Consider the following 10,932-nt stretch of genomic DNA (forward strand, 5'->3'; position numbering starts at 1 on the left):
TCTGATTGGCAACAGTCTGAAACGGAGGTGGCTATGTACTGGGACCATTCTCTCTCAGTGGTCATTTTCAGTTAAAGCTGGGTCAGACGTGCTGCAAGAACGGTTTCTTCACTATGTGGCAGTGACGTCATTTGGATGAACTAAGGAATTATAGAAGTGTTGAACTATCTGACTGTATCAGATAACTACAGCCAAGATAAGTTGGCTTTATGTTCTTGTTACTGTAATGAAAGGTAAGAATGCTGGAAAATCACCCTTGCAGACACGTCAGCCCCTACACAGACATGCCTTTAGCTATTATATGCAGTGAAATATTAAATTTATCAAGAACTGAGACACAAACGACCTGATTGCAAAGGGGCCTGACTGCTGTCTCTAATTTCTCCTCTGTGTAAAACAGGAATTCAACAATTCAATTCAATAGGCATAAATAATTCTATATGCATTTTTCTCCAGACAGACACATTAACATTTTGATTATCAGCCCAAATGACTTAGTACAAACTTCTCCTAGTAAGTACTATGAATTATGCTTGCAGAGCTATTTTTCTGATAGCCTTGTGCTCACGAATGCATGGTAACGCAAAGCTAGAGACTTTCTCTAGAAAACAAGAATAAAGGTCCAAATTTACTTTTCAACTTACTTGAGACCATTCCATTGCCACCCATTTAGGACAATCAAACAGATTGCAGGTTTGAATGACTTTGGGCTTAGGGGCATACATGCATTTCCATTCTTCCACTTGCAGTATCTCTCCATGAATGGTCTCCTCTACACACACAAAACTTCTCCTCTGAATACCACCTCCACAGGAAACCGAACATGCAGTCCAAGGGTTATGTTCCCAACTGGAAAAAGAACTCACATATATTAAAAATAAGGCTAATTTTAATTCCACTAACCTCTATTAAAAGTGCAAAATGCTGACTCCAACTTCAGTGTCATTAAAACCTTCTGATAGTTTGGTTGTTGGATCCTTACCACACACTGAATATAAATACATTGAATTACAGAGCTACCTTACATTATTCCAGGCTTAAATTCATGTGCAAAATGAGAACAAAAATAGAACTATAAATTTAAGTACATTTTCCAAAATAACTGCAAATCTTATTCTCATACACGAGTTAAAGAGCCTAAACATACTGAGGTAGATTACTGGAATGATTTTACTTGCAAATAGATTAGATCATTTAAATAGAATATTTTTCACAGTTAATTTACATTGTCACATATACTCTTATTCCCATTGTCAGAGACCAAGAAGCATATGTACTTGAGATTATATGAAGTCCGAAGATGAAGACAGATCTGGCTGTGCTGACTGAGGGTGTTATTACCCATGGTTGCTCATCACTGCCCACATCACGCAGACTACACTTAAAAAAAAATCCCTTCATGAAAGAATTTTTATGGGAACTCTAATACTTGCTTTGGGTAAACCCAGCCATTTCATTTCAAACTGTCTTCACCCATAAGAACTGTGAAGAAATTAAATTGTGACAGGTACCATTTGGCTGGTCATCACTGCAGTTCTGCAAGAGTTTTCCATCCTCATTAAAATGCTGTTGAATGACTTTGTATTCACACTTTCCAACTTGCTTCAAGCAGAAGGCAGCTGCTCATCCATTTCAGCTGCTTCGGCTAACCTAGCAGATTTCTCCTGGAGCAGGGCGATGCACAGATGAAGGAAAACTCACACAGCCCTGCCAGCCAGCAGAGCTGTGGGGTAGTAGCCTCCAATAGAGGGATGGTAAACAACCTGCTGGGAGGGAACGTCTTCAAAATGGACATCTATCCACAATCCTAGACCTAACTGCAATGAAGATGGAAATTACTGCACCGTCTGAAGTGAGAATTACATGGAGGCTTTTAGGTTACAAACTCTGTTTCGCTTATCTCCTGGTCTTAGCATGAATGTACGTTTAAGAACAAAAACTAACTTCAGTAATGTCCTGCTCCTGTCATGTTTAGAGGTAACAAGCTTCTATCACAGCATTTGTCTATAGGTTCCACTCACTCCCATGAAATTTTTCCTCACCCTTCACCTCCTATTTCTTACTTTCTTTCCACCACCCACCCAGATCAAAGCTACACCCTGGGAAATGACTGTCCTGCAGCATATCTTACGGTTCATCAATATCTTGTTAGTTTAAAACTTAATCCTGTTAGAAATTGAGGGGCTCAGAAAGGATCAAGAAAAAAATTATATCCATTATGAACAATGGACTCAGCAAATACTACAATATCCCACGAAAACCAATTCATCAAGAGTAACTTAGCTATCATAAAGGAAGTCATAGTCTCAGAGTAGATGAAGCAAAGGCCTATAAATCAAAGGTAAATTTAAGCAATTACTACCCGCTTTCTATGATACAGCAGGTAAATCAAGGACACTTCCTACTTGAAGTAATTCATTAAACTGCCTGCAAAAACATATTAATCATGCTTAAGCTCAACTGAAGAATGAGTATGAAACATACAGCAAGCCATGGAACATTAACCATAGAGTATATACTCAAAAGCATTCAGAACAAAGCTGTGTGCCCAGATACTGATATCATATCACAAGTACAAAATACATTTGAAGGGCAACAGTTACACTTTTCTTTGACTTAAATGAACAGTCAGTGTTAAGTCATTTTCTTTAAAAAAAGTCAGGAACTAAAGAGCAATTAACCGTTCAATGAATTAGCAGCTCGTGGATTTATATATATAAGGCTCACTGTGCTATATGTAATACTAGCCTCGCAAGTGTTTATAGCACAAAGTTTTATAGTTGTTTTTCTTTATCTCATCAGTTTCGAACACACTCCAGATCCCATACTCCCATAAGCATTTTCAAGATGGAGTGAGGTCCATGGCTACTGGGGAAAAGGGGGGTCTTGGGCAAGCAGTCAAGGAGATACTTTCCAGAACCCACAGCTGTCAAGGGATCTTCAACAGTCCAACAAGTCTGAAATAAATGGAGGCATTCCAAAAGCTTTTAAAGAAAATTTTCATCCTGGGAAATTTTTCTATTTATTTCAAAAGAATTCTCCATCTGTAAAAATATTTCAGTGGGGCATTTACAACTCTAGCCACAGGAGAACTCTTTCAAGATCTTGCGGTGCGCACCATGACTTTCCCACAACTTCCTTGTGTGAATGGGAAAGTAGTGGGAAATGCCACAGGACTGCAAAGCAGCCCTCCACATGGCCCTCATGTTATGTAGGAGGTGTGATGGATGACTGCTGGTCAAGGTGAAGGAGGCTGTATAGTTTCGCTCAAGCATATCTACGATACTTTGGTCTTCTGCCTCCTTTGCAAGAACCGTCGCGGGTTAGCATGTAAATAACAGGCAAGAAAAGAAAGAGCAAAAAGAAAAGGCAGAAGAAGCCCCAGAAGCACTGGCACAGACTAATGCATTGGAGTTACTTGACAGGCACAGCACAGAGAAAATACATCCTCCTGTACTGAAGCAAGACTTGCATCCACGCTGGACCAGATTCACCTCGTGATGCAGGTGTGCAAACTGGCTCTTTCAGTTGCTGTTTTCTTTCAGAAATTAAAGCAAGAAAAGGTCTTTTTATAGCTTTGTTGTGTTTATGTGCCCTCCCAGTGGAACACAGCCTGTTTCCTCTCCCTGCTTCCTGCTGACACCAACTCTGAACCCTTCTTGGCCATCTGCTATCTTAACAGTTCTTACTTGAGCATCACCCAGGAAGACCATGATACCTTCTGACAGGACACACTGAGGTGTCAAAATGAGGTGGGCCTTTGTAGTTCTCAGTGTTTGAAATAAGAGAACCTGCCTGCGGCTTTATCGCAGACATAATCTATCTCGCCACAGTGTCACGCAAACGTGCTGAACACAGTAAAGCACAGAAAGGGAGATTAAATTTCTCTTCCAACTGGTCTCCAAGTCCTGAACAGTTCTGAAGATGAAATACTCATGTAAATAAATTGTGCTGAGTTCCAGAGGAGATCTGAAGTACAAAGGAATTGGCAGAAGAAATGGAAGGAGAGAGACACAGAATATAATTATGGAACTTTACAGGATAAAGCTGTAGAGGAAAAAAATCTCAATCTATGTATGAAAGCCAAAGTACATCACAGGACAGCAGATCCACAACAAGCGTAAATTGCTACAGAAATAAACTATGACATTTATATCAGCTGTAATCAGTAGCTCCACTGAGCCGTGCAAGTCTATGATTTCATTCTTATTACTTCATATCTTTACTTCTTTAGAAAAATACACATTATTCATTTCATGACATAATAGAGCAGAAGTTCAACTCAGATAAATATGCATCTAACTCCATCAACTGTAATTCTTTACATTAACAGTAAATCTGGCTCAATGCTTTTTAGTTTTAACATTTTTTCCAAAACATCTAAACCTTCCAGAGAAGTTTTACATTCCTGTGACTGATTTGGTTAAAAAACAAATTAAAAAAAAGGCAACACACTGTGCTCTGATGACTTAATTTTAGGCAACAGATATTCAGACAACTCAGTATCTTTAAAGTGACATGTCAGCCTTGATGTCAATAAATAGAGTGTATGTCTTAAGAAGAGCAGAAGAATGAGACCTCTCAAGGAAAAAAGAATTTCTAGACTCCTGTAACGTAGGGAGACCTGTTCTTAAAAGAATGTATTCATTGCATACATCTTCAAAATAAAAAGACAGGAATTCATACATGCATTTTACAGGACATGCTCTTCTCAGCATGACAGCAGAAGGTGGCTTAGGGGGACAACTCTTTATTCTGAAGAGTTTTTCAAGAACATATTAACCTCTGACTGTTAAGCTAATCATCCAGAGCACACTGAAATAAATCACAAGCTTCAAAAATGCGTACAGGATTGTTATAAACTTGCTCTCCTGTATGGCAAAAAGTCAGAAGATGTTCCATGATCTTAGAACTCAAATAGTATATTTGCAGTGAAAATTGTGCTAATGTTGACACACAGGCTATCCTGATTATACATACCGAGGAAGTGGCTGGAAGTGATCATAGGGCATGATTTCTTTAAATCCATCACTGTCAACAAAACAAATATTGCATCATTATTCCTCATACCCAAGACTGTGCATCAAGTACATACTTTTATGTGATCATGCTTAAAGTAAGCAATTCCCCGTGTGAAATGAGGGAATCTTACATTCGTTACACACTACCCTTGTGGGAAACAATGACTCGTATAACCTTGCCTTTTCCTCATGAAAAGAGATCTATTCAACACAGAGTTTCTCCACTTCATACCATCAAAAAAATATTAAATGAGCAAGCCTTCCGCAGAGAAATTTATTATCAGTGATCTTCTAGGTCTGTACTACTTTATTAACAAGAAAATAGTTACATACTTTTATCTGTAACAAAAATTGATGAGGAACACAAGTGGCAGTGAAATAAATGCATCCCAGGATTAATCCTAGATAGGTCCTGAATGGTGCTGAGGACCCTTCTAGAGCTGTTTCTCTAAACTGCACAGCATAGAGCAGGCATAAAGCCTTACTTCCAATACTAAGAAATACGGTATTATATCCAGTAGTACTTCCCTTTTTCTGCCTGTATAAGCTGAATTTGCTAGGAAAAAGATAATTATGCCCTTTCTTTCCTTAATTTTCCCATTCCAGCTTTGCAACATTTGGCACCCGTTGCCATTAAGCATTACTGAAGCCTTATGCCTCCATATAGTGATCAACTCTCCAGGAAAAAATCTTGAAATTCTGCACATCTATAACTGTTAGAGGTCACTATCAACGATTATGTTCAACAGGAATGAAAGGAAATGGACAGTTTAGCTATAGGAAATGAAATCCATTGAGAGTGTTTCCTTTTCTTCTTGCATATAACTCCAGCTCAGCCAGCTGGCATATTAATGTGAGGTTCTGGGACTTGATACTGTGATGTTATTTTAAGATTCCTTAGCACAGCCAGGAAACCTCACCAGACAATCCAAAAGTTAGTTTGAAATACTGTAGTGCAACTCAATACAATTTACTATAGGCTTTATAATTTGGCAATAATACTCTGTGGTATTTGTACCACAAGTATATTTACTTTGAATGATTTTTTTCTCCCCGCCCCCCCTTCTTTGTGTAAAAAGCCAAACACCCCCCCCCAACTTAATTATTAAAGCGCCTTCTCCACAGTACAAATGAAGAATGAAACTTTTATGGTAGGAAGATGAACAAACCAAGTTAATCCATGTGCAAAACTTGAATGCTGACTGAGAACTGGAGCTACTGTCTGTCTAATGAGAAATCCTGAATGGCAGCATCAATAAATCGAAAAGTAGGCAAACAGTCTTTGCTTCTCACACAACCTCACAAAATCATTGTACTAGTGCTGTACTACTCAGCAAAAGACATAAAGTAGAATTAGCCCTTGAACAGCCAGATTGATATTTACAGTATCTCTGTATAAAGCAAAGTCTCCTATTCTACAACACTGAAGAAGTGCCACAAATCTATCGGCAGCGGGGCCAGACATCAGCCTTTAACGCATGCAATAATCAACCAAGATTGTTGATACTTGTCGATACTTGATTGTTGATATCAAGATTGGCTACTCAGCCCTAAAGATGAGGAGAGTTGAAATTAATAAATATGACTGCTGGTTCCTTAGTAACTGACTATACCCCACACTTCAGTTTATTTGTCATACGAACCTAGAAGGGCAGGGATCCATGTTGCATTCTTTTAGCTTGGGCTTTGGTTTCTTATTTTCTGGATAGTAATGACAATAGTGGTCAGGAACAACACGCTTCAGACGAATATCCACACATTCAGCAGAATTAAGCTGATAGCCTAATGCAGAAACAAAGTTTAATTTATCTCCATTACCAAAATAAGATCTTCATTTAAGGCAATTCAGCATAACAATTATGTTAACCTATCTTAACACTAGATGAGACTCTGGCACATTATTCTAATAATGTTCTAAGTATAAGAGTAAAAGCATACATCTTTTTATGTGACACAGGAATAAATGTACTGGAACAGCTCACCTGCCACAGAGGCAACCCTACAAAGTCATATGATTCTACTACATGTTCCACAATTTATAACTGCCCTCCCCCAAGGAGGAGTTACCATGTATGTTAGAGAGCTATATTACACAGTCATGCATGCTAAAAAGAATAAATACTTAAAACAGAAAGCCAGAGGAATTAAAGATGAGATCCAAAAACATTAACTTAAACTGTAGAAAACCAAGAAATAATTTCAAGAACATTCCTAGTTGAAGAGCCAACAAAAGAAAACTTGAAGTAACTACTTGGTGGAAAACAAAACAAAACAAAAAAATCTGTGTGGAGACTGGTTACAATAAGGGATCTGAATTTTATAAACCACTAGGTTGGTTTTTTGGCTAAGAAAAAAAAGACTCATTCAAAAGAGCTGACTTGGACTTAAACTGAGGAGAGGGGGAGGATGTTCTGGTATGTGCAAAGAAAAAAAGTTTGAAACCACAAGAATTAAAATCCAAATAAAGTCAATAAACTAACAGCACAAGTCCCAGTGTCTACTGAAAATGCTAAGTATCATATATCAATGGCTTCACTTGTGTGTCTCTTGGCCGATTCAAAGTGTCATCATGCATGAGAGTGATAACCGTAAAGAACTAAGCAGTTCCAGTGCTTAAAGCACGTATGTTCCAGTACTTGTAAGTACTGAAATGGACCCACTTGCAAACAAGATAAACCCAATTTTTAAACATTCTTGCTTGTTCAAGCTTGACTGTGCTTTCTGAGATGCCCGTCGCACTTCCCCCCCTCCCACACATGGAGATTACAGAGTTAAACGTAGAAGCAGCATCCAAGTGAGGAGTAGTGGTGCACTGATTCCAAGTCTCTGTTGTGAGGAACTTCTTTTACTGCCAGTAAAAGATGCCAAACAGACAATCTGTATACTATACCCACTTTAAGATAACAGGTTAAAACCAGGCAGTTGCAATACAACTTCCCTGCATGCCTCAGTAATATGCCATTAACACTACTACTTTCATGGGTAAGCAGTAGCTTAGTTTCTGTGCTTCTTCAGTTCCTGGCCTCTCTCAGGACTGCCATCAAGAGTGTCAAGCTCTGTTGATCAAGGTACCAGTTTCATACTATAGACATGCAGCTACAAAGCAGGGTGTTGAAAACACTGGCTAATTTCAAAGAGATTGACATGCAGCTACAATCGTCAAGTCATAACACCAGTCTAAATAAGGGTGGATTTGAGCCAGGTAAATGTGTCCCTTTGAGTTCTCCAGTGTTTACATGCAGTCCTCAAACAACTGCGATGCTTTACACTTCTTCCCTTGTCAGATAGGTTAAGGAAAACTTCATAAACACAGCGCAATGGCATCATCAGAGGACATGTATTGCCACTTACAGTTCCAGTAAGAATCACACTTCATGAGGCCATGTGTCTTATAAGATACAGTAGTTTCCTGTAGGACTACATATATACACATATATTGTCTGCATTTCAGATTAAAGTGAGGTGCAAGTGCCAAAATGGATGGTCCATCAAAAGATCCCCAGACTCTGCTTGCGCTTTAAACATCTTTAACTCTTTTTACTTATGTCCCAAGTAACTATTTAAACCATATTTGTACTCTCCAGGAAAATGACTACACCAGTATCACCAGTATTCCAGTCTGTTTTTCAGGTGACCTGAGTAATGCTGGCTGAACTGAAATAACTATCTACAATGTCAAACACTCCTCCTATCATGAGACCACGCTCTTTGCAGAACCAGACACGACAAGCTGTGGTCTGGATGAGCAGTAGCAGAGCTGAGCTGCACTTCGTCTAACCATTGTATAAACTGTAGTGTTTAAGCCAGGAATATATGCTGCAGCACATTACCTGTTGCTCTAACTACCATCAGGACTGTCTAGGATCAGACAGCCATAGGTATTGATAGCACCTGCTCTTTAAATTCTATTTTCTTATTCTGCTTTCTCTACAACTAATTTCTAAATTAAGTGTTCTAAAACTTTCTCTCATCTCTACTACTGTGGCCAGGAATACCTTCTTCCTTCATCTCTTGATTATCCTTACTTTAAAATCTCACTGTATTTCTTCGTTTATTTTCCCCAAATATCCTTGATGAATTATTATTTTCTACTTGGAACATCCTATCTTTATTTCTTAAAGTTGTTACTCAAACTATCACTCCTTAAGAAAGAACATGAATTCCAGCAATATAAGACATAAAAAAACCCTTATGCTCATACTAGCTTAATCAACCAACTTACCTGCTACTCTGTCATTTATTTTTCTGAATAACCAGCATGCAAAGAAACACAAGTATTTAAACAATAAAAATGTAGAACGAAGGTTGTAAATCAACCGCATTTAATCTTCAGGCGTAAACACTCCTGAAGAATTGCCATTACTTACCTCCTCCACACGTCACTGTGCAGGGGAAGAACTCTGTTTGCCTCCATTGATGACTGATAGGTTGATAGAAAAAGAACTGAACCACGCTCTCTTTTGATCCAGAGTACCTGGTCTGAAGAAATTGCCATTACAACACATGTGTATACTGTACTCCACTGTTCATGTCACTTCAAAACATAATTCATATATAGTAACAGTGCAGAGAGTAATATGACAACAGGCATAAACCTCTACAAAGTCTAGAGTAATAATCAAATTTAAGTTTCCAATAATCAAACACTTGTATGTTGCTTTGTTTCCCAGATTATCCAAGGTACTAATATGACTTTGATTACTGATCCTCGGTTGGCAAAGTTCATAACTGTATTCTGCCTCATCTCTTTATTAGCAAAATTTTAAAAGTTTACTGGAGAGGGAAGTCCATAATTGACGTAAGCACACTGGTTCATATTCAGGCAAGTTTAACTGCACATGTGATATTGGAGATGCAAAATAAACACTACTGAGAGTCTGTTTCCACAACGTGACAGATAAAGCCAAGTGGTGTGATAATACTGAAACACCTGTCATTTCCAATAGAAAACTGCATGACTATCTTCCTTTGGCAGCCAAATATTGATAAGTTTCTACAGATAAATATCTGCTTTTACGATGCAAGGCATCGGTATGTGGTCTGGGTGGACGAGAAACTTGAGGGGGTTAGAAATGGTCAGTAGCTGGATTAGCAATGTCTAAAGGAGATCCTAGGGCACTGCTGGAAGCAATGCTCAGGTTCAGTAGGTGGCAGTCTTCAGTTGGATTAACACCAATCCATCACACGGCACCACAATGTTATTCTTTCAGTAATATTTAAAACAAAAGTCCTGACCATTTTTACCATTAAAGATCCTGTGATACTTTCCACTACAAAGACATTAACCTTGTAATATTTGAATTTGCTTGGATATACTTAGTATAAATTATCTCTGGACTTTAATTAGGATTCTTTATATGCTAGCTAAAAGATTTTGTTGTATTGCTACAACCTGATGGACAGTCACCTACTCTGTTGCATATACTTGCAATATCTTAGTAGATTTGTACATATAGACATCCCACCTTAATAATGAAATCTGCTCCAAGAGGTCCCTGTATCTTTATGATTTCCCTGTCTGTACTCTTCTGAAATTCAACAGTTGTATTTTCTACGACAAATGTTCCAGGAGCATTAAAACTGTGCTCTCCCTTGTCTCCTTGTAGCGTCTTTGACTCTATAACTAAAGAAGAAACATGCGATTAGTAAACTTTAAGAGGATATTTTTTGCTTTTCAAGGAAATCAAAGTAATGTTTACAACTTTGCTTTGCAAGTACATGTAATGCATGTATATGTGCATTAAAAAGCCACATAGATATTAGCTGCTTCAAATTATAGGCTGATGCGTGCGTGACATGCCAGCACAGGAGTATCTGCCTGAACACACTATTCTCTCACACCAGAAGCACTTCTGAGACAGTTTTTCCTACACCAAGTACTCTATGTAGTTATAAAGCAATATATTCAGCA

General features: G+C 38.3%; 1 protein-coding gene across 1 annotated transcript in view; it reads right to left on the reverse strand.

The window, feature by feature from the left end:
* Positions 1 to 10,644, reverse strand: part of LOC104620547 (ADAMTS-like protein 3) — a gene marked incomplete at its 5' end in the record, with an annotated part of 31,410 nt that extends 20,766 nt beyond the window's left edge. The window contains 5 exons of the mRNA XM_010286800.1: positions 645 to 849; positions 4,981 to 5,031; positions 6,665 to 6,803; positions 9,389 to 9,500; positions 10,487 to 10,644. Coding sequence (XP_010285102.1) covers positions 645 to 849; positions 4,981 to 5,031; positions 6,665 to 6,803; positions 9,389 to 9,500; positions 10,487 to 10,644 — 665 coding nt within the window. The remainder of the gene's footprint in view (positions 1 to 644; positions 850 to 4,980; positions 5,032 to 6,664; positions 6,804 to 9,388; positions 9,501 to 10,486) is intronic.
* Between the last annotated feature and the right edge of the window lie 288 nt (positions 10,645 to 10,932).

The sequence above is a fragment of the Phaethon lepturus genome, unplaced genomic scaffold (genome assembly GCF_000687285.1).
Source record: "Phaethon lepturus isolate BGI_N335 unplaced genomic scaffold, ASM68728v1 scaffold12525, whole genome shotgun sequence".
Taxonomy (NCBI): Eukaryota; Metazoa; Chordata; class Aves; order Phaethontiformes; family Phaethontidae; genus Phaethon; species Phaethon lepturus.